The sequence below is a fragment of the Cynocephalus volans genome, chromosome 6, assembly GCF_027409185.1.
Source record: "Cynocephalus volans isolate mCynVol1 chromosome 6, mCynVol1.pri, whole genome shotgun sequence".
In the NCBI taxonomy this organism is placed as follows: domain Eukaryota; kingdom Metazoa; phylum Chordata; class Mammalia; order Dermoptera; family Cynocephalidae; genus Cynocephalus; species Cynocephalus volans.
This window is the reverse complement of record NC_084465.1, coordinates 19317917-19343281: the sequence shown is the minus strand read 5'-3', so window position 1 is coordinate 19343281 and position 25365 is coordinate 19317917. Positions and strand designations below refer to the sequence as shown.

Genomic DNA, 25365 nt, shown 5'->3' with positions numbered 1-25365 from the left:
TTTAGAACCAATGCACTGTCTTGTCTCTTCAGTTAACCCTAGGCTTCGAGAAATTTTCATAATCTTGTTATTCTGTCAAAAGGGTAAGACTGTGTGGTTACACAAGGCCATTGACACTACCTGATTAGGAGCCCGGATAACACTGGAAATCAACCTAATTTCTTACAACTTGGATAACTTCTGAGATGTGGTGATTGGCCCTCAGTTAAAGAGTGGATGTAAGTGAGTGTGTCTATGGCCCTGGTCTGCACCTAGAACCTGCTCCTGCAAGGAGGGATGGCAGGAGGGAGGGTCCACTGGGCACAAAGTTACCAACACTGTTGCAAAACTCCACCATGCATCCTTCCTTCTGACTATGATCAGACCTCAGAAGAAAGCACACCTCCTCCTCTGATCTATGAATAAATGCTGTATTGCTTACCGACAACAGGACCAGCACCCCACTTTGGCCATCAAAGCCACTTAGCAATATGACACAGAGCACACATGTGCAGGTTCAGGCCTTGAGACAAATGGTACGGCAAGTCAAACGTCCACACCAATGAAAAACTGTGTCACTTCTAAACTATTCACGATTCCTCTCATGCATGTCTTCATGATGTGGCACACAGCAATGTCTGATAAATACTAGACTCCAGTCAAGAAGACAATGGTGGGGTGTAAAGTATTTAGAGACCCACATACAAGGTCTCAGCGTGGCTCTGGAGCAAGAGAAACAGAACGTGAAGCTCCATCAGGAACTTGGGGTAGTCAAAAGGGAGCAAGGTGAATACAATGTTAAACCACAGAGTGACACAGCCGTGAGACAGCTTGAGCAGCACGGAAAAGAGAATCCTTCCCCACCCACAGTGATCCTCACCCCACAATCACAGTGGCACAGAGAGGAAGAACAGCGAGAGAGCTCTTACTGCAGCGCGCGGGAGTGGCTGAAATCGTTCATATCTGGGTCCTCGTAACAGGGAGTGACGGTGCCCAGCCCGCTGTCGCTCAGCATGCGCTTCCGCAGGGCAGGATTCCACCAGTCTGCCATCCTGAGAGAAGGAAAGTCCCCAACCGTTAGGCATTCCAGTCGGCCACATGGCTTATTCCACCCCTTCTCAAGATAATGATTGTCTCTAAATGTGAGAAATTAATCTTTACTGGGTATTTACTAGATACTATACACTTATTATTTCATTTATTTTTATTGGCAATCCTGAACTATTTGTGTAATTCTGCCCTTTTTTTGAATGAGAAAACTGAACTTCAAGATGAAATCATTTTAAATATGACACACATGAGCCTGGTGTCAAAGCAGAGATTAGAAAACAAGAAAGCCCATCCTCTTTCACTGCTTCCCTGTTCCTGGTTTATCTGCAGAGGGACAACTGATGCAAAATAAGAAAAGGGCTAATTGGAGTTCTAGCAGATTTCCAGGCTACTTTATTTCTGGAGCTAGAGCTAACAGAGGTCTTATCCAGGACAAAACTGTGCCTTCTGGCTATTTAACATGGACATAATGACTGAGAGGGCAAGGACCAGGGTGGGCTTGGCAGAGCAGGTTCACTTCCTATCAGCTCAATAGCTGGAGCCCAGATCGGGAGGGGGATGTGGGCGACACCTGGACTCCAGCACCTGCTGCTTCTGCAGGACAAGGTAACACAGCTGCTTTCCCTGCAACTGACATGAGGGATAGGCATGGCCTGCCTAGGCGGTCTTCTCCACCTCTGGGACCCCCAGGGTTACACTGGGCCACCCTTGGTGTCTGTCAGCCTTGCCCTCACGACAGGCCAGCACTGACATCACCAGCTCTGGCTCCCTAAACAGAGCTGTGTATCTGCTCCACACCACTGCTCCTGCCTCTTCTGACTCCCCACAGACTCAGCACATATCGTGGATATCAGCTGGCCCTGGCCAAGTGGGAGATACTCAAAAATTGTAGGAAGTGGCAAAAAAATGGAAAAAAAAGTGAACCAAGTGAAGAAGACACAGGAATGGGGTTACCTCAGTTGAATACACCATTTGTATTGTAGGAGTATTTGTACACGATTTGAGTTTGCTATTTGAGTGCGTGTCTGTGTGCTTTTTGGTGCAATCTTTAGTTCATCTATTCAGCTCCCAGAAACCAGTGAGCCACTGAAGTTCATTAGACTTCACAGGGCAGACTTTTGTCTGCTTTTATCTCAGCACTGCTGTTTCCCAAGTGCTTACACTAGTACCAGCCACAAAAAAAGCTCTAAGTAAATATTTTTAAATTGTGGAAATAACCTAGAAATATTAATAATGTTTCAGTGGTGCAAAGTGGTGGTTAAATGCACCGGCTCTGTCATCACAAAACCTGGGACCGAATCACAGTTTTGTCATCTATTTTCTGTGCATTATCAGGCAAATAACATAACCCTCTAAGCCTCAATTTTCTTTTCTGTGGATTTAAGATACTAATAACTCCAAATTTGCAGGGTCATTGTGAAATGATGACAGTGATGATGATTTTAATCACATAATATTTAATGAGTGTCTGCCAAGTGCCAGGAACTATTCTAAGCACTTTATCTGTAGCAATTCATTTAATCTTCAAACAGTTCTCTGAGTAGATACTATTACTTGCATTTTACAGATGAGGAAACAAGTATAAAGAACTTAAAATAAGTAAGTCACCATGAAATGGTGGAAGGGATACAAGAGGGGACGGTGCGTGGCTCATAATGAGTGCTTGAGATGTCCCAGTTATTGTTTTATAACCTGTATGTCTCGGGCAGCCTAGAAATAGCAAGGAGGAGGAAGACGAGGAAAATAATTGTCAAATCGCTGTGTTGATTTTGTATTTGGATAACAGAGTCACTGCAGATGGATACACACAAATGCAAGTATTAGAGTTTTCTAGGTTTGTTAGGAGGTGTTGGTGTGATGGGTAGAGAAGACTCAGACATGATACGAATCTGGCTGGGAAAGAGTATTTCTACATAGCCATTCATGAGACAGACTTATAATGGGACCAGCTATCCCCACTCTAAGAAAACACAACAAGATAACCTATATTTCAAAATAGTTTGATGCCATTAGAACATCAAATCCAAAGCCAAACTGGACACAGATGTCACCCTTCAGGCGGCCTCACACTGGCACCAACAATGGAGAAGCACGCTCAGCTCACCCCGAGGCTTGCTCCACCACCAGATCAGGCATGCCTGGAGGTGTCCCCGCCTGCTGTGACATCACCATGTCTGGGTCCAGAATAAAAATCTCATCTTGGGAAATCTCCATCACAAAGTGCAAATGTTCCTAAGGAAGAAAAATAAGTCTGTCAGTGACGGACAGGATGCTCAAATCCATCGTCTGAAGAATAACAAAACAAAGCATTCTTGATCTCCAGGAATAATGAAATTCTGCAGCATGACAATTGATCACAGTGTATTGTCAGAGGCCTGGCCTTACAGTTGACGTTTCTCCCTGAAACAACACTGTAGCAGGCAGTGAGTCCCCTTGGTTAGGGATTTTCAGTTGGCCAGGATCTGGTGAGGTACAACCAGAAATGGTCTTGCATCTTCTTCCCAAATACTATCAAAGAAGTGACACTCCACCTGCCACTTAGTCCAGCATTAGTGGATGACAGCCAGGCCTTCTACCACCAGGATCTGGTCAAAGCTAGGCGGCATGGTTAACAACTGGTTTTATTACTGGATTTAATACGGTGCTTTTTTTTTTTTTTCCAGGAGAACGCAAACAGTGGCAGAACTTGTTAACCTCGGGCGAAAGCATTTTTTTCTCATTACTGAACTCTTAGGATTGATGAACTGAAACTAAGCAGCCTAGATATGCACTTGGGTTCTCAAACTTGCTAACTAGAAATGAGCTTAAAAAGGCATAGAATTTGGCTAGGGAGGAATAAAAGTACCAGTGTGAATGAAAATTTGGAATGCAGGCTGGTGATGATCTCCACGAGCCAGGTTATTTTCTCTACCCATTTGCAAGGTCAAGCCTATAAATTATAAAACATGTGAAGACAAATAAAAGGTTCAGAGCTTAGGTTATGAATACCATTCCAAAATTTGTAAATGTTTCAGTGTTTTCATTAGAAAAATTTTGAGATTTTGCTACCAGTAAAGTATACCAGTAAAGTATACTGACTTGGAAAATTCTCACTTTCACAAGCAGGCTGAAGAAAACTTACCTGAGATCTGTCTATTCGATAAAAGCGATCAGCAGAAGTTGCTAGAAAAAAACAAACAAACAAAAAAACAACGTACGATATTCACAATGCAAAAATGATCTGGCATCAAATTTACAGCCTGCTCTTCCACTCTGCCAATCAAAACCCTTACATTCCAGTCATGCTAGACTACTGGCCAGACCCTAGATCTATTAAGAAAAATTCATAACTCCATGCTTCTGCAGCCGCTATTCCATTGCTTAGAAGCCTTTCCCCCATGGCATCTGCCATCTGAATTATTCTTATCTTTAAAGGAGCAACTCAAATGATTCCTCCTCTGTGAATCCTTCCACAGTAACCTCCCTATCCCAGACAGAATGTATAGCTTCTCCCTCTATGCACATTCACATTTTGATTAAACTTCTTACAGAGACTTTCCTCACAGATAACTATGAGACTAAGAGGCCTGCTTCTTTAAAGGTCTTTGAATTGTTGAAATAACCTAAAAATATTAATAATATTTTGGTGGTGCAAAGCAATGGTTAAATGCATGGGCCCTGTTATTCTTTTATGTCTCTAGAAATTAGCACAGGACCTTAAATAGAGCTGGGACTCCATATGTATGTATTAAGAAAATAAAGATTAAAACAAACAAACAAAACACTGTAGTTAGACTTCCTGGGAAAGTGACTCCCACACATTTGGCCTTAAAGAAAACATTTTACATTCAAACTGTGTCTCTAGAGCCATGTCTGAAGGAAGCTAAAATGGGGGAAAAATTATTAATTAGCATTTCCTAAAAGGGATTGGGTTGCCCTGTGGTTTAAGGGAAAAAAAATCAAAATTACAAATTTTGGGTTTCTAGAAAATATTTTGATTATCCTTAATATTACAAAGAATTATGTTCCTTCTCATTTAAATCTAACAGAATCCAAATACTACAAACAGATTTTCTACAAAAACACAGCACAAGAAAGAAAAACTCAAAATGTAAATAATTATTTAAAAATCACAAATATGGGCTGAGCCCGTGGCGCACTCAGGAGAGTGCGGCACTGGGAGCGCAGCGACGCTCCCGCCGTGGGTTTGGATCCTATATAGGAATGGCCGGTGCACTCACTGGCTGAGTGCTGGTCAAGAAAAAGGAAAAAAAAAAAAAAAATCACAAATATTTAATGAGTAGCTTCTCTCCAAAGGGAACTGAAAAAAAAAAAAAAACAAGACAGTCATGGTCCCTACTCTCCAAAAGGTAAAAATAGGATGAAATCTCTCTCAAGAGGACTTATTCTTTTTACTTTTTAACCATGACCACAATCTCCTTTTAAAGATTTTCAAAACTCTTTATAAAGTAAAAGTAATATATGTGTTAAGACCTTCATCCATACTTGCAATTTTATCTAAGACTATTGTATATAGAACATAATGACATAAAAATACTTTCATAATTTTCTTAAATATCAGTTGTTCCTCTGTGAACAACAAATGATTGTGCTTCTCATCGCTATGGAATGAAGGAGCTGGAGGAAAATCTTCAGACGCAGTTGATGAGCCATTCATGAAGACCTGCATCATGGTGTATGTGGGTTAGATCCATGTAGATAGAAGTGCCCATCTTCATAACTCTATTCATACACTACACGTCCTGTCATACACTTAGCCACATTTATATCCTCTCAGATGCACACACCGATCAACAAAAGAAAACCGATCTACAATAAAAACCATGTTGCCACACAGACAAGAGAGACTGGGTAGTAGGTACATTGGGCAGCATATAAGCAAGAATATATAGAGGCAAGAATGTACTGCAATATGGGTAATTGGATAGAAAAGGAATACTAGGAGAGTGCAAGATGCTTGAGATAGAAAACGGACTCATTAAACCATCATAAAATAATCTATTATGCATACAATATGTCATGCTCAGCAGAGCAGATTTGAATGTAACTGTAATTTTCTATGCCTTTTACAGAAATGTATATACATCATACTGAAATGATGGTCTCATGAAAACGATATGAAAGTTCTATAACATGCAAGCAACATAGAAGTTAGTACCGAGCCCATGCTTATAGAATCCAGCTACTGGCCTTAATTAAAGACAGGCACTCAACAAGTTTTAGGAGAAGGGGGCTGATGAAAGAGAAATGTCAGCTTGAGCAATCTGAAAATAAGTGCAGCCAGAGTTCACCAATTTGCTTTGAGCAACATGAGTTCAGGAAAGGGCACTGCAACTTAGCAAACCCACATTGTTGGAGATGCAAGTTGCGATCATGTAGAGTCACATGAAGGCTTTCTGAATCATCTTTTGGAAAACTGGAGTCCACTCTATCAATCAATGCCTTGCCCTGCTGCTTCCCCAACCACCAGCCCTGCGTGAAATACAGAAACACTCACCATCTAGGAAGCACCACCGAGGGGAGAGCCTCTGAGCCGAGAGAGCCCTGGGGAAGGAGGTTTCATGGTCCTGGAAAAAGACACACACATTCTCTTGGCCCCATTTGAATAATCTGAGGGGCTTCCCTCACTCGACATTGTTATATTACCTGTTTCTCGGAGTGGGCATCCTTTCCTAAACAAAGTCCTGGTGAGAAGACCAAATCAACCTTTTTTTTACTAGAAACAGAAACAGGGGCTCTGCTTTAAAATTAATTATTTCACACGGAACTTTTTAAAACAACTCCCACATAAAAATTCCAGGATGTTTTCAATTATTCCATTAAACATTCATAAATGTTCTGACTTGAGATGTTTACTTCCTCTGGGGAATTTCTTTCTTTCCCTGTGTGGAAGCCAAAGAACTAGTGGCAGCTGGCTGTCATTTGCATTTTGGTTCTCCACATAGGCTTAAGGCATTGGCACAGAATGGGAAAGAATCAAACTGCATCTATTAACCAGACAGGGCTTCAACTATGTAAGAAAAACAAGAAGCCATCCATATGCAGTTTCAAATCTCCTTGAAACAAGAGTAGCATCTATCATACAGGGCCATTCATCTGCTTGGAAACAAAGAAAATCGACCTCATGTGTGGAGGTCATCTCTACTCTCAGCCTTTTCCATTGAACCTGACGATGGAGTAGTAGACAAGGAGAAAAGGCAGCTGTGCCAGGCTGGCCCATGACTAAATCATTCTGCCCAGCACTGACCCAGCCAGCAATGTGCTCATCCACCTTAGCTTTCTCTAGGCTTCTCACTTCTAAGACCCCCAATTCTCCCTCTAATATTTAACATCAAGGTCATCTGGTGTAAGCACCCTCATTCTTTCTGCTAGGCGTAGATAAAAATGTTTCTTTTCTCTCCAAAGCTAAATACTTAATTTATTCTCTGAACCATCCTCCTTCCTCCTTTCAAACTTTATTTATGTAGCATTACTAAAATTCACTAGCCCCTCCCTACACTCATTAGGTCATCTTCCTTTAATGGTTCCCTCTCTAAAAAATAAATTCCCCTCAACTAATCCTGTTACGTCTTCTGATCATTTTCTTAATCTCTCCCTCCTTGCCCTGCCAAACTGAAGCATGTGTTTAGTATCCCCTGCCTCCAACTCCCACTTACCACTCCTGTGACGACCTCTAGAAGCCTGGCTTCTGACTCTCCAGTCTTCTAAAGCTGCTCTTCCAAGAGACTGCCAGGACCAGCCTGCTACCCCGGTTTAATACTAGTCACAGTCCCCAAACTTCCTTGGAATCTCTGAAGCTTTTCTTACAAGAAATTAAGGATACATCAGCAGAAGAACAGACTAGGGAACTGGCAGATTGGATTGTTGCTTTACAATTCAAAACTTTCACACACACATACAAAAAATTCTACTATTAAGAGAAGCTTGACCAATAACTGGGGGGAAAAGTGTTTTCTAGTTTACAACACATGATTTGGAGCATTCTAGCTCTGGCTAGAATAGTGAAACTGAAATCAAACAGAAATGGAACTGAGGGAGGCCGAGACTCTCTGGGGAAGATAGTAGGAGTTTGACCCTTATTAGTGATTTAAGATGTTCAAACCTAGACAGCATTCCTGGAGAGCAGCTGTGCTGGCAGCAAAATAGACTTGGCAGCAGAAGCCACAGGTATTGATGATTGTGTGTATACAGAGAGGACAGGAGAAGGAAATGGGAATAATACAGGAGAAGTAATAAGAGAAAAATCAGAGGTTGCATCAACTTCCTTGGGAGTTAGTCAATACTCCCTGCAGCCTCACTGAATCCTCAGCTAAAGCCTAGGCTTAAATCAGTGGTTCTCAAAGCACGTACCCTGGAACAGCAGCATCAGCTGGGAACTTGCTAGAAATACAAATTCCCAGGCCCCACCTCAGGTCTACAAAAATTACAGTTGTTATTAGAAATATTGGGTGTATGGAGTTTTTAATATGAATGAATTCTGTGAATTAAATAATTGATAAAGGAAAAATTGGTCTCACTCAGGACTGCTACCAAAATTTATATTTATGGATATAGAATTGATACAGCTATGAATGCAAAGATAGATAGATTCCTCCTTTTTGAACTGGTGTTGTCAACCTGCTGGTTAAGCTAAATGAAATTTTGACATGTGCTCAGTACCCATTTATATGAGAATTATGTTTAACATTTTGAGAATTATATTTTGAAACGTGATATCTTATTTTAAAGGAACATAAGGTTCTTAATGCATTTTTATAAAATGTGTAAAGCTACCGACATCTCTTAGTTTGGTAAGAAATGCAATTTTAAACCAAGAAATTTGAAAGTGATTCGAAATGTTTAGTGGCAACTATGAAAGCTAGCAAATAAAGATATTAAACAGAAACACAGCTGTCTTTTCTAAGAGTAAAGGGGCTTAAACACCAAAGATATTTTATGAATTTTGATGTTAAATGTGCTACAAGAATACCATGAAAAAATATCCTAGTTTCCCTAGGTAAAAATCAACTGAAAGAATACAGAAATGCTTGATTAAAAAAAAACAAACCTAAGACTTAATAATGCTATTACTAAAATATTCAAACTAGAGAAAATTGGATATTATTTAGGCTAGTTTAATAAAATGCAGACTGATATGATACCTCAGTCACATGGCTTTCCATAGAATGGTTAAGAAATATTGACATGATTATATAGCTTTTTATGTGCAGGTATCTATCTGTGTGTCTGGAGAGTTTTATGCATGTGCCCAACTTTATTTATTTATTTTGCTTATTTCTGTTCCTTTATTTATTCTACACCTTGATCCATAAAAGCATTTATATAACTCAGCATCCTTACAGAAGTTTTATTTAAGAAGAATGCTATCAGTTTGCTAGATGAAAATATAGTGGTTGTCATTCAGCTGTTTAAAATGCTTCAACAATCCTTGAACTCTCTGAAATTTTAGACTTAATTTGGTGTGTCTATGTGCATGTGCATTTTCCTAGACAGAGAAACCACTGCTTTCTATAGATTATGAAAGTGATCTTAGATTCCTAAAAGGTTAAAAAGCTACTAATTTGAATAATCCAAAATTTAGGTTAGAGGGAATCCGAGAAAATAAGAAGATGCAAATCAGTAAAATGCCTTAACAATACCCAAAAACACAAAAATAGAAATCACTGTTTCAAAGTTACTGGTGAGTGGACTACAAAACAACAAAGCTCTCTGAGCTTAGAGCTATTCTCTTGGTAGCAGGCTAAAATCAGGTCAATTTCCACATAGAAGATCTGAATAATTTTTTTGCTTATTTCCATTCATGGTTCTTCCCAAATGTTTGTTTTCAGTGCCTTAAGTTCTTCTACTTATGTTAGTTTTTTTTTTTTTTTTTAAAGACAAGGGGAAAATATATTTATATTGAGAACTGGATGGTTTACATAACTGAAGTTAAACAATACATCATTAATTAAAAGCACAAGAATCTGATCTAAAAAGGCAATTTTACTGAAAAATAATTGGATACTTTCCAGGTGAGCTGAGTATTAAACTGCAATTTTGGGGGTTGCTGGAGAAGCACAGGTGAAGCCCTAAGTTCTCAGAAATGCTTCCCTGAAATAGGTTTTCATCATCTTCCTCCTTTTCTCAAGCTCTTTCAACCTTGTTCATTTAAAAAAAGAAAAGTGAGCTCTTGGGGTACAGCTATTCTCATAATGAGGTCCTATGTTAAAAGTCATTTGAAATTCAAAGTAGGAAATGTATTATCTTAGTAGACTTATAATGCCATTAAACCACTTATGTAAAAAATTTTACATGTACAAAAAGATATACAAAGGCAGTCAAGTCTCAACAAAATTTTGCCCTTGGATCTTGTCAATATACCTAACATGCAGATGAAAATACCTTACCTACACCGTGACTCTAAAAGTTGGGGATTATTCCTGAAATCAGTGTTAAAATGATGTTCCAGTGTAGCAAATTAATAAAAAGTAAAACGTACTCACAAAACATACCAACAATCTATAAAATAAGAAACAAGGAAATCCAGCTACTAAGCATATAACTGGGTATAGGGACTATATCTAAAAGATCTGAGGGAGAACAGGAGGTCAAGGGCAGGTTAGGGACAGAAAATCTGTTGGTGGTGGTGGTCAGATTTCACCTGAGTTGAAAAACTGTGCAGAAAGTTACTTATAGTGAGAAAGTCTGCTTTGGAAAACAAATTTTGCTACGATGAGATCATCATCAAAGACAGGCTAACACGTGCGATAATCAAAAACCTCCCTGTCCTTGAGGTATTTAAATATCATGCAGGAGACAGATCTATGAATGGGAAGGAAAAACAAGGTGAGAGACTGTATATGATCCAGCATCAATTAAGCAGGAAGCCCCGATGTAGTGGATATCTGATTGCCAAAAGCACCAGCTTTGATGGACATGACAATCCTGGCTTCACCAGCTACTTTAGAATTTAGTCAAGTTTCTTATCCGGTCTGTGCCTTGAATTCCTCATTTATACAACAGCTGTAATAGTATCTATTGTAAAGAGTTCTTTTGAGGAAGGAATGAAATGGCATGTAAAATGCTTAACCCATTGGCTGGTACATGTTGTTATGCACACATACTTATTCTAGACAAGTAATGCTGGGGCAGCTGAGAAAGAATTGTTTTACTTAAAACAATTCTGAACTTTAGTCACACAAGGAGCTCGTGGGACACAAGCCACATTCCAGACCAGATTATTTAGATGGTGCTACCCTGGCACAACACTATTTTATTCATAAATACATTTGCACTCAGATTCCGGGTTTCAGAGAAAAGAAAGAAATATGACAAATTTGTATGAGTGGAAACAACAACAACAAAATGGCATTAAACAAAGGCTGAAATCATGCCATTTGTTGGTTTGGTACTCGGAGGACTTGTCTTAATCAGCATTCCAATGCCTCTTTTCCCAATATTAGAAGCTGTATAATTGTCTTAAATACATGCTATTGTCTTCGAGGCAGAATGCCTCTATCCCCAACAGCAATATTTTTCAGAACATTTCATCTCACTGTCTTCCTTTCCCATTCAGTAGTAACTGTGCTTACTTGACATTTGCTTAGTTTCACCAAGATTAACTTTCCACTTGCTGATCTGAACTGTCAGTTGTCACAAAATTATAAGTTATTCTTATTCCTGTGATACAATTGTGATCAATCTTTTCAATGAGTATTTTATTAAAGCCAATGAAGCACAAGGCATGTGATTCAAAGGTCACAAAAAACAAAGCATGGACTGTGTCTTCAAAGAGTGGCTTCTGCACTAGAAATCAGCCCAGGTGTTCTTCACATACCTTTCTGGTTCCAATTTTTAGGGTTACTATATGTCTCACTTACCAAGTTTCAACTTCTTTTCCCTAGGGATGGCTATTTTAACTATGATTTTATTTCCTGGCTATTGCCAAAAGCCACCAATATCAGGAGAAGGATTTTGAGTCAGCTTCCAAAAGGATCAGAATCTGCTAATGAAGATAGCAGAAGAGAGCAGAAAACATTGTTTGCAAAGAAATGGAAGACTTAGCTCACATTTAAGAAACCCCTTTACTTTGGAGTCTGAAATTTGGGACTAACAACACTTGGTGTGGGGTAGCAGTTTTCAAACAGTCCTGGTGCTGATGTATGGCTAAGACGTGCCAGTAGGCACAATCTGGAATCATCCAATCCAGTTACACAGAGGTCAGTTGTCACGATGTCAATTAGAACAGGTGCCTGTTGACTCTTTCTCTCCCTATTCCTTCCTTCTGCTCTTAGTCCTGCCCTGACTCATCCCTGTGGTCTGGCACTGATGGATAAGAAACACTAACAGGCTGTCCAATAATCACTGAAGAAAATGTTAGTAACTTTTCTTCCTTTTCTACCTTTTACATTAGGTTCATTTTTTACTTCTGAGGATTTTCCATAAACGTGACTCTACTTTTGTACTTTTTTTGTAGTCATACATTAAATAAAATTTAGACCATCCAGCTTTTTATGCCATTTCACCTACTGAATACTTTATAGTTGAGAAAACTCACCTCAGCAGTGTATGTTACTATCAGAATTCATAATTTGAATTCCAAGTCTCACAAGGCCATCCCATAGCACCTGGTCTTAGGGTTACCTGGCCACTGCCACAGAGCTCATTTAGAAATATTATTCTACAGTTCCAATAACAGGTTGATTTAATGCCATAATCTTATATTTATGTGCAGGTTTCTCATTGCATTATTAAGAAAGCCACATAATCTAGGTCCTACCTACCTCTCTTACTATCACTCCCCTATGCTTCCTGAACCTCTCCTCCTGCACCTACAAGCTAGCCACAAATGAAGAACTGTAGTTTTGAGGCTTTAAGTAAACTACTCAGAAGTACCCAGCTATTAAGTGGTAGAGGATACATGCCTCTTTTACTGCAGAGCTGATGATCTTATACACCAGGTTTTACAGCTTCTAGAGGAATTAGAGTTATTTGTGGGTTTGAACGATGGGTGGAATTTGTAGATATCAAGTTCAAGAGATGAGAATTTTCTAGACTCAGCTCAAGCAAAAACAGGAAGAAAGCAAAAGCTAGAATGAATGTAACTGCTATGAAGACCTTCTTTCTAATCTAGTACTCCAGGATTTTCCATAATTTCAGCTTTTGTTAACTCAAACTAATCTTCCTTGCTTCTTAGCAGACAGTTCACTCCTGGTAACTCAGAGTTTCTGCTCCCTCAAATTCTCCAGTCATGTTATCTGCCCACTTTCTACTACTATGTACCTTGCTGCTTAAGAATCCCATAGAAATACGGTAATCAACAAGAACTATAGGGAATCACAACCCAGAGACAAGGAACTGAGACCACATTCACTTAAAGAAAATTCTGATTATAGATTTCAGATAACTTTGCTATATGTGTTATGTGATTACAATTCTAAACTTCAAACAAGCATGGCCAATCTTAATAGGTTTTTAGCATGTGACATGCTTATCATTTCTGTTGCAACTCCATCAAAATCGCACCATAATGTTTACTGCAACATTGTTTACAGAAACAATGGCAACAACTGTATGTAACCTAAACATCTATCCAGAGATATGGTTAAATATATACCACGGAATAGAGTGGCAGTTTTAAAAGATTGAGCTAGAGCTTTGCTTGTTAACAAGGTAGAATTTCCATGGTATACTACTGTTAAAAATAAATTATGATATAATATGTATAGCAAGCACATAAAGCCTAAATCTACCCTTACTTTAAAAAACAAATCCTCATATGTGTATTCATGTATACTTATGTGTATAACGTTGTATAGATGTGGGAAAAGGTAGAAATGGATGCACCAGAAAGGTGCTGTCCTAAGGTCTACATTAGGTGAGGAGTGAAAAACCGAGTAGAAGTCTAGAATTATGTAAAATGTGAAAACTACAGTAAGCCAAGATTATAACCTCTCAGGCAGCACAACACACGTTAACTTACTAAAGCCAAGAGAAATATCATGAGGACCTTGATATCAAAGAGAAATGCATATTGGGTGGGTTCAAAATGGAGCAAGAATAAACAGAAGCACATTCTCAAAGAGGAATTCACAGCTTACAGCTGTGATCCAAAAACTTATTTTATTATACACAGATGTTCTTAACTCATTAATGACGACCACATAAGTGACTAGGCTCTTATGTGCACAGGGTGCAAGGAATTCCTGCTTCTTGTCTATCTACACATCTTTCTCTCCTACTCAAAAAAGAGAATCAAAATACAAGTGAGTGATAGTGATGTTAGTAGAGAGGTAATGTTGAATTTGCTGTAATTTTTGTTTAAAGGTACTCTCATTACTAACCCTCTGTAGACAGTACACCTCACATCAGGTGAACACCTACTACGTTCTCAAAGAGGGCCTGGAAGACAGACAGAAGGGGTAGCCCTTGCATGAAGCAATCTTGGATTCAGGGACAGCCTTTAGCCCCCACAAGAGGCTGACCAGAAGTGCAATGCGGAACACGAATCAGACTTGAGCAGGAAAGAGGAAGCGAGAAAAACAAAACAGCTCCTTACAGGGTGGGGTGAGTCATGGTTCTAAGGGTAGACCTTAGCTTCATGCAAGCTCTAGGTTGGACCCAGCAATGTTCTTGTCACTAAACAAGAACACGAATGAATGGTCAGAAGTATGCCTGATTTGTGAACGCTTCACATTAAAATAAATGTACAGTGACCTTTTTCCTGATAGAGCCAAAAAATACAAGCTCAAAAATATGCACCTTTCAAGACCATTTGACTGTAGAGACTTGAGAAATGTTATTGTGTGAATGCAGCTACATTTTAGAAAAGATTCACATAAATACCTGAGCTGTGCCTCTAGCCATCACATCTACAGCTTTCAGTGGTGATGTAGGGCCTTTCTTCTGCTCAGTCCTCCCAAAGCTCATAATCAAATCAATGATTCATCAAAGAGATAAGATACTGGACTGGCTCATTTTTTGATGTTATTTTTCTTCATATAAGTGGTGTGATTTAGATGACTACAACTGTCATTGCTCTACAATATAGGCTGAAAATCACAACCTTAGACATACCATGTTCCTTTCTATTTTAAATGTAATAATCTCCTAAAATTACATGCTCTTTAAGTGAATAATAATGATGAAAATTGCTCATTTCAAAAATCCCTGATACATGAATTTTCTCTTTTGCTGTATGTTAGTAAGAAATCTGTTTCTTATGCTAAAAATATAGCCATACGCATGAAAGGAAATCTGATATTTCTCAAATATATATTTCTAAAAGCCAACTGGCATGAATTATAGATCATTTATAAGAAAATCATCTGAATCACTATTTGGCATGCATATGCCAAGCTTGCCCTTAATTTACGTTTAATTCCTTATAGCTGATGCACACATGATTTAATGAAGGCACAGCTGCCCCATTACACACTCCAATAGCTTATCCAATTAAGCAGTATTCACCTAGCATTTAACTATACCCTCCTATGTGAATGAAATTCACTTTTGTTCATAAAATTTACGAAAGACATAAGCAGAGGCAAAACAAAAGCCTTTGAGTTGTAAATCATTGCTTCATTTAATAACGTCCAGTCAATAATCACCTTACTTTTAAATTTCTCTCTGTTGACCCATCCAAATTTCTCACCTGTCTGCCCCATCATATCCCACACCTAACCCACCTATCCATTCATTTTTTCTTTTTCTATTGCCAAGTTGCATACACATATGTGTTTATGTGTCTCTATACAACTACAGTCCCAATTAATAGACTTGCTACCATTACTTTAATATTTCAAAACCCTTTCACCTCAAATCTACTTGGCCATCTACAATGCCTACCTCAGAGGAAGACAGAAATGGGATGGCCATTGTTAGAGCCAGCTTTGGAAGGTGAAGAAATAGTGATGATGTAATAGAAGATGAAAATGAGATATATTCTAACATTTTCCAGAGTCCTTTTGTTTGAGAAAGTGCACTATTAATAACAACAACTCTGTGGGGGGGGGGGGGGTGTCAACAGTATTGCCTTTGCCTGTATCAGCCAACAGATTCGGCTCTAGGCAAGTCTCACTTCTCTTCCTCATTTGACCCATTTCTGACAGCTCCAAAGTTCCTAGCTGGCCCCTGCTCTTCCCAAAGATAAGATAAATTAATTTCGAAAGAAGACTTTCTCAAACTTGTTCCACCCTACCTATTGAAGGAGTCTTCTAGAACCCAGAAAACAAATGAAGGAGGGAGAGATTACAAAGAAAGGAGAGAGATGAATAAAGACAGCCAGCATAAAGAAAACAGGAATAAATTAGATGTTTGTGGGAAAATGCTATTTGCCTAGGACTAGGCAGAGCCTTAATGGAATACAACATAGACTGATCCTTCAGAAGAGCAGCTACGTAGGGGGAAAAAAGAGATCAGAAGATGAACAAATGAATGTAGGCACAGATCTGACCAAGAATTTTTTTCTTATAGAAGTAAAATACATCTGCACTACTCTAAAGGATGAAAGGACTTTCAAAAAATGTTATATCCATTTTTAAATATTTCATCCACTCTAGTCCTATTTTTAAGTAAATTAATTCTTAGATTAAGCAATCACCTGATGAATCCATTTCTGCACCTCCTATTGAATTCTACAGTATTCACTAAAAATCTCAAGTTATAACTCATAACATTCAGTGTCCCATAAAGCATCACCCTGGGGAAATGGGGAAACCCAGAGCGCGCGCACACACACACACACACACACACACACACACACACACACACACACACACACACACACACACACACACACACACACACACACACACACACACACACACACACACACACACACACACACACACACACACACACACACACCCCTAGCTGCTCCTAGTTCTCCCTTATCCTACCCTACCATATCCCTAGATGCCTATTTCTAGTATCCCTCACCCCTTCCTTCCTGCTCCTCTTTCTTTCTCCTTCCTCTTTCCTCTTCTCACACCTGCCTGTGGTCCCGTTATGTACTGAGAACCATCAGAATGACTCAGGGTTTCTCAAACTCTACAGTTTGAAATTTGGGGCTGGGCAATTCTTTGTTGCAGGTGTCTTTCCTGTGCACTGTAAGATGTTTAGCAGCATCATTGGCTGCTACTCAATACATTCCAAAAAACATCTCCAGATGTTGCCAAATGTCCCCTGTGTGGGCTAAATCTTCCCCAGCTGAGAACCACTGGAATCTGCCTCTATTTCTTAGTAACTTTATGACTTGGGGTTAAGAAGGGATATAATGATTTCTAGGGAGGGAGAAGAGAAAAAATTATCTTATGGTAGGTGGCCTCAGGAAGCATCTTTATTAAACAGGTAGAATCTAATTCCTCTACGAGTTCTAGTTTATTTGCCAACCTCAAGAATACTCCGAATCTCCAAGCACAATGCATTTTCCTTTTCTGATGTATCAGTTAACAGGTTACATAGATGCCATTAGGATGGAGGGGCTTTGTATTTTGACCTCAAAGATGGTGTAGGCAGGAATTTTCAGCAGGCTACAAATGTCCAACACATTCTTATATAACCCATAATGCCCTGTTAGGTTAATACGAAGTGTCATTTTGAGCCTTAGTGCTTTGCTGGCAATTCACTGTGAATTTGGACTAGGAAGAAACCAAAGTAATGAAATGCTTAAGTGGCAAGGAACTGCCACGTGGCTCACTAATAAGGTGTCTTGGGCACATGTGCACCTTTCTAAATGCTATTTTTCTCTTGAGTTTTTCTAGTCTTAGAAAACTGTCAGCTAAAATCCCAACTGCAGATTAGTGAGGTGACAGGAATTTCTCAAGTTTTTAAACTCACTGGTATTTGTTCATTCTCTTCACAGTTAATTCTTCCAGCATATTTAATGCCCTCTCATAAACAAGAAAGTTCATTTAAAAAGCATTGAAGGCATTTTGTTGTCTATTTTTCTTACAGCTTCTTCTCCTGCATCACCCCTACCCCTACCAAGACAAACTAGAGAATCTGATATCAGTTTCTGCATTAAAAAACAAAAGATTTACTATAAAATTTCCTGCCAGTGGTTTTGTAACTTTCTACATAAAAATTAATAGCACATGCATTCTATGTATTTTATACGCACCCTCAGAAAAAATACAAAAATCAATCTACATCATCTCAACCTTCGATACAGCACTTGACAAACCCCACTCCTCCTCCCTTTTTGAAATACTTTTCACCCTTGGCTATCATGACACCACCTTCTCCTCGATTTCCAGCTTTCCTGCTGCTGTTCTCAGTTTCCATGGCTTTTCCTGACTGAACATTCTCTTTAAACCTGCGCTCTTGCTGACTGACAAGTAAACACAGGTCTGAGCTTGGGCCCTCTCCATCTAAACTCTCCCTAGGTGATCTTCTGCTTTTAAGCACCATCCATTTGCTCATGCCTCCCAGATTTCTATCTCTGGGCCTGAATTTTTCAATGAGCTTTAACATTCATCTGTCCAACTTCCTACTCACCAAACCTCATGGATCTGATAGGCCTATCGAAACTAACGTGGCTAAAACAGAGCTCTTTATTTGCCATGCCTCCAGATCGTTCGTCCTCTGATGACCTCAGCCAAATGTGAAAGTTTATCTCCCCCAGTTCCTTGCCTCAACCAGCAATCTTTTGCCCTGCTTGGGAATTCCTCTGCACTCTCTCCCTATGCTCTTGCCACATTAATTCTAACACAGTCTCTCTCTCTCTCGCTTCCCATTTAATGAGCAGATCCTGAGTTTCCCAGGTCTTTTTTGTTCCAGCCATCCCTTAATACCCAAAGGCCCCTGCTTTTTATAGTCCTGCTCCCTCCTTTTATCATCCTAAGGAGGGCAGAAGGGGAGGTGACACTCTTAATTATCCTTGACCACTGCATTGGTTATCCTATATAGTCAGCGCACAGAACCTTTTTATGTGACATTTATAATGCAGCAATTTTGACACCAAGGTTTGATTTGACTGCAAGTAAACAAAAAATGCAGCAAGATTTTGACACAGAAAAATATCATTAATCCCCCTGTGTACATTTATTACCAAACCATAAATGGAACAAATATCCTTATCATATTCTGGAGTCTCGAATGAGTCTCGAATCCCTGATCTCTGTGGATATGTACAAATGTGGCATAAAGTAAATGTGGTACAAAATATTTACAGTCAAAACTCTCACACCAAAATGACTATGTTACATCAGCCAGGATAATACATGAACGTACTAGCTTCATAAAACTAGTTAGGATAAATGTTTAAAATTTTTTTTGATAAAATTGCAAAGGTTGTAAATGTTCAGGAGAAAAGAGTAGAAACTCATTTATAAAAAGCAGGCCCTCATAGTCTGATAACTACCAGTGCCAACTGTTAGTAGAGATCAGCTCTTGCCTTTGAAAGCGCTACACTTTTAAAAATAAAGTTACACCTAGATAGTGGCATTCAATAAATATGCCAACAGCCAACGTGAAGAATGTTGCTATATCTAAAACATAAGATGGAAATTTGCCTTTTAATGGTTGGTAAAAAGCAGTCTAGAATTAGGTTATTTTCTCAATGTAAACACTCTAGGTGACTGTCCTTTCTACTGTAGCCAGATGGAATCGTGGAATACGGTATTGGAAAAATACACACAGAAATAGAACGCCAAGGCCACTCCTGTTATTAAATCTAAAGATAAATAAGCTTCTTCAGCTGAGGGTAGATGGTATTTATTGGTGGGGAATAAAAATACTTAGAAGGCCACAAGGTAGAGGGTTTTCTTTAAATTGTTACTTTTGTTGTTTATGCAAAAGGACATTAAGCTGGAAGTTTCAGGTGTAGCAAAATAGAAACCAAAATCCAAAGTGAGGTGCTAAACCAGGGTTTACAAATTTATGAAAGTAGACATATTTAAATCCCTCCCCAACATGGGTTATAAAAGGATCTAGAGAAATTTATTTGGAGAGAATTTCAAGGCTGTGACAAGGGTCTCTCAGAGAAAATGGCATTAATGGACCACTCAGAGAGCTTTCTGTGGGCCCCTTGCAATCTGGGGTGATACCATGCACTGGTGTCTGAATCATGCCTGAGAAATCTAATGGAGAGGAGAATGGCTAAAGAGGCCTGTGCAGCACAGGAGAGATGGGGAAGCCAGGAAGAAACAGCACTCCAAAGTCTGTCGGGGCAAAGGATAACAGTGCTCTCCTATTGACTCAACGTGGGCCACATAAGAGAGAGGCAGACTGGGTTTATCGGATCTTGTCTAAAAGACCAGGATGAACCAATCTGATGGCATTTTAGGGCTTTTTCTTGATGATTGTGGAAGCAGGGAATTCTCTTTTCTGGATATGAAGGAAAAAACATGCAGCCCTAGTTACTAATGGCAGTCATCTTAGACCATGAAAACATCTAGCCTAGAGGTGAAATTGACAGAAAGAGGAGAACAAAGCAAAAAGACCAGCAGAAAAATGGAGCATGAACCATGATCAAATGGTACATAAAATCCACCCTTGATCTGGGCTTTTTGCTTATGTGAACCAATAGACCCTGTCCATGCTAAGCTAGTTTGAGTTGAGTTTTCTGGTATTTGTCACTGAAAGCACTTCATTGGATAATCTTTTCTAAATGATTTGGGAGAAAATCCTCAGTCCAAATTTGTGCTAGACTAGATTTTGTCCAAAATCAGGAAAATGAAAAAGAAGCAGAATAACAACTAGGTTCTTCTCAGAATGAACTCTATCCCTAGGGAAGATGTAGACTCTAAATCAAAATGAGACATTAATTGAAAGATGGATTTCTTTTGGCCAGAAGGTAAGAAACAAGGAGAATCAATTATATGTTACCTGGTAATGAACTCTCTGGGAGCCAGAAGAAACTGACTGCAGGTCCTAATGAGAAAAATAAAATATATATGTATTTATCCATACATACCTTAAATTAGTTTGAACAAGCTGCCCCATAACTCTATCCACTGAACTCCCAATTTAATGTTATTGTGCTCATCTGGAAAGTATCTAACTCACCCAAATTCATCAAGGTTAAACAAAGAAGGTTATGCCAAAAATAATAAAAGTACACCAAGTTGGACTGAGAGAAGACAGGTCATTCAGCTAATGAAACTTATAAATCGAAATAGTCTTTAGAGGTAAGTAATGTACTATAATTTCAAGAATACAGAAGACCAAAAGTAAAGAACAGGAAATTTTTTTATAATAAATAGGAATCATATTGACTTTGTATCTGAATTTTTGGCTTATGAGAAAGGCTTCTGAAGTAACTTTAAACATTTTATCTTAGACCAAATACATACTGCCATGGTAATTGTGTTTATACTGAGAAGTTGTCTGGCAAATGCAGGTTTTCAAAGACTAAAAGGAGAAAATCACTGACCATCTCTGCATTATCACAAAATGCAAATTAACAGGGTTGAAATTAATGAGGTTTTACTGGCAGATTCTGAAAGCCTGACTCCCTTTATAACGTTTCATAACTCAGTTGTCACCACTGTCATATCCCCCAGGCTACTTTGCTAATGAGTGTAGTGAATCTATTTACAGATGTTAGCAATCCTGGATACATTTGTCCTTACACCTGTTTCCCATAGGGCTTCATCAACTTACTCTCCATGGCCAAGTTGGTTTTAAAACTTTTTCTCTTTATTTGTTGAGTTCCCCCTTTCCTTTATTTTAAGAATCCTATCTTTAGTTAAATATTGGTGTGATAAGCATGACATTAAGTTGTTTTTCAACAAAGTCAATTCACAAACATGTACTTTACTATTGTAAAGTCTTGTGAACAAAGTTACCTGAGTGTTCAAAAAACAAAAAAACCAAAGGAAAGGTTTAGTACTAATTATGATTCACTTTTTAATTGCAGGTCTGTTGAGTAAGGTTCCACAATAAAATACAAACATTATTCTGAAAAATGAGATACCACAAGGTTCTGGGAATACAGATTTGGACCTAACACAGCTAAAACATTCACAAACTTTAATTTGTTTAAGCAGTTATTCTCAGTTAAAACAGCTAAATGAAGCCACAAGTTTTAAATTTGTTAACTTTTCTTCTCTCACCCATATCAGTATTCAAAATTTGGCATCTATCTTTAAATATTTTGAATTCAGAATTCCATCTCTATCACTAACAATGATAAAGAAAAATAATAATTTTTCACATAACTCTATGCCTCTCACCTGAATTCATTTCTACCAAGAGAAATAGAATCTAATATTTAAGGCTAAGTGGTTAAAAATTGAAGGGATTTTTAAACACTACATATTTACTTTATTTATGATGGTTACGTATGTATAACATATTGCCTGAGACAGAGTTGCTCATCTATGGGTATTTATCAGAATCACCCAACAGCTTTAAAAAAATAAATAAAAATGTGTAGGCCCCACACAAGAAAAGTGGCTGTAATGTACATCTTTCATCAAGAAACAATGATAAAGAAACTGTTATCTATGCTTTTTGCCATTTGTGGAATGGGGGTAGTAAACACTCCCCCTCGAAATTGTGCAAAAACAACCAACAATTGTAATGAGTTTGGGTCCCATGGCTTTGCTGGTGCACTTCAAATCCACGAGAATATCATATATGAGATCACTTTCTTTCTATGTCTTTATGGCAAGACCAGATTGAGAAAAAAAAAATAATAATAGATTATTCCTTTTTGTTCTGACAAATTCCTGTGAAATATAGAAGGGTTTTCTTTCCTGTAGAAGTTTCATTTTATTTTATTTTATTTTATTTTTATTTTTTTCGTCGTTTTTTCGTGACCGGCACTCAGCCAGTGAGTGCACCGGTCATTCCTATATAGGATCCGAACCCGCAGCGGGAGCGTCGCCGCGCACCCAGCGCAGCACTCTACCGAGTGCACCACGGGCTCGGCCCAGAAGTTTCATTTTAAAAAAAATCTACCTGTCTCTGAAAGAGGTCTGGGCTAGATGCAAAACATTAAAGAACCTCAAATCTCTGTTTTATTTCATTATTTATCAGTGCCCTTTGAAATTCTGTAGAGCTTAAAAAACAAACAAACAAACAAACAAACAAAAAAACCCAGGTATAGAGTCCAGCATGAAGACAAGAAGGTCCAAGCTGTAGTTACGGAACCGACTAGAGCCACAGCACCCTATAACCCTATTGTTAACCCAATCACCCCTTTCTCATATCTATCACCCAAGAAGGGAAACAGCAGAGAGGGTGGGGAGGGGAGACATGCAGTGTATGCTGAAAGGACAAGCCCCCCACATTTCCATTTCTTCCTCAAATGCATCATTTCAGAAGCGAATATACAGGGCTGATAATTGTTAACAAAAATGAAAAGCTGAGAACAAAAAATATTTGGCTGAGTAAACTCACCTCCTGTAGACGGTCTATGTACATACGGCAAGTCTCCAAATCACAGTCTCCACGTACAACTAGAATACCCAGAGGTATGGCTAAGGGTGAAGGAAGAAGAAAAATCTAAAATAACATATTTGATTTTTCTATATGGGCATAAATGTGTTTCATGTGGTTAAAAAACAATCTCATAAATATTATGGGTTTTTCGACTATTTCCATAAAAAGAGATAAGCACCCCCTCCCTATACCTCCCTTACGATTTCAAACTCTTCTTGTTTGCAGTTGTCATACGCTTTCCTTGCATGATCCATGTTGACCCTTACTACCTGCCCGTCATCTCATTTCATCTCAGTGGCCCTAATACAAAGTGCAATGTCACAGTAACGATGGATTGGCAGAACTGGGAGGCTGCTCATAGGCAGCTGATAATTTGTGCCTGCATTTACAATAGACCGCATGAGGACACAGTCCCAGAGAGGAATTAAAAATTCATGATTCTGGACACTTATTCTTTTCCTTTCTGAATGCATGGGGCTTAATCTATTTGTCAGTTTGCAACAGTTCCCTACATATGAGACTCAAGCTCCTCAAGGCACTATTGCTACCTGGTTGCCCAAACCAGAACTAAAGGCATGAAATTTTGAAATCTTAAAACAAGGAGAAGCTTCTAGAAGGTGTACAGCTTAAAAATCCAACTGATTTTAAAGATGGTCAGTGTAACTGTGACAACTGCAGGGCCTCAGGAAACAAATTAGGAAAAGCTAAATTACGTACCTTATAAGTTACCCTACTCAGGTAGTAGGAAATGTCACACACTGGTTTTAGTGGACAGAACCTCCTACTTCAGCCATAATCATAAGATTCTGAAATACTGAGAAGTAGCCGCCTTCCCAAAGCTTAAAAATATGTATGTGCATATTTCTTATTTTAAAAGTACAGTTACACTATTAAATTCATGAATTAATAAAAATTTTCAAAATCGTGAATTAACGAACTAGAAACTAGCAAGCAGATAATGTTACAGTGGTTCAGAAAGAATTTTTAAAAAATCTTTCACTCATTGCATTTATTTATATGTATGTATGTATTTTGGTGGCTGGCAAGTACAGGGATTGAAACCTAGACCTTAGTATTATCAGCACCACATTCTGACCAACTAAGCTAACCAGCCAGCCAAATTTATTTTTAAAGCCTAATCATCAATAAATGGGTCTGAAGATGCAAATTGCTAGTTTTAAAAATTAATAATACACAGAATAAGATATATTTAAAATTCATGAAAAAAAATTGAGAAACTTTCAAAGTGGTAGAGAAGACATACACGTGAACAAAAAAATAACACATGTAACATTGGCTGTATTAAATGCATGAACTTAGTCATTTGAAAGCTTTTGGAGAGAAGAACTAATTTTTGCCTGGGGGCAGATTTTCGGCTCTCGGAAAGATGCGGAGCCCCATTTCATCTTTTAGATAGAGGAGCAGGGGTGATATGAAGAAACAGAGCTTGTTTCTCAATATTACCTCCTAGATTAGTTTCCACTAGGGAGATCTAATCCGTACGACCGACCGACATTCCTTCAGGTTCCTGAAGTCCTCTATACAATGAGCTTTAAAGCATCCATCCCCTTGTAAAATTACGGAAGCCTGTGAGTGAGTACGGCTTGATTACCTTCACTTTCCCAATGCCTGGTAAAGAAATGGTAGATATTCAACAAATGCTTGTGAAAAGAGGGAGGGAAAAAGGCTTAGGGCCTGTTCAACTGTGAAAGGGAAAGTGTGTCTTTCAGGTATGTCTTCCAGGGCAGGCAAAGCAGCAAGGGCTTAGAGAAGTAGAGACTGTGCTCTGGGTTGGAGCTTCCTTTTGCCTACTGATTTTAGAAGCTACGCAAGAGAGTCAGCAAGCAGAAGGCTGAGGAACCCTGCACGTGTCATATACTTGGGGAAATAATAACCCGGAAGAATATTTTTCTCTTCTTTTTGAAGACAGAAGCATCAGAAAAGTTTTCAGCATGGCAATCATGC

At 38.7% G+C, this 25365-nt stretch overlaps 1 protein-coding gene across 2 annotated transcripts in view; it reads right to left on the bottom strand.

The window, feature by feature from the left end:
• DGKI (diacylglycerol kinase iota) overlaps positions 1 to 25365 on the bottom strand; it is a 436008-nt gene that overhangs the window by 70995 nt on the left and 339648 nt on the right. For both annotated transcript variants that reach the window (XM_063099453.1, XM_063099454.1), the window contains 6 exons: positions 23359 to 23438; positions 20839 to 20883; positions 6527 to 6596; positions 4151 to 4191; positions 3134 to 3261; positions 909 to 1031 (listed from right to left, as the gene is read on the bottom strand). In XM_063099453.1, coding sequence (XP_062955523.1) covers positions 909 to 1031; positions 3134 to 3261; positions 4151 to 4191; positions 6527 to 6596; positions 20839 to 20883; positions 23359 to 23438 — 487 coding nt within the window. The remainder of the gene's footprint in view (positions 1 to 908; positions 1032 to 3133; positions 3262 to 4150; positions 4192 to 6526; positions 6597 to 20838; positions 20884 to 23358; positions 23439 to 25365) is intronic.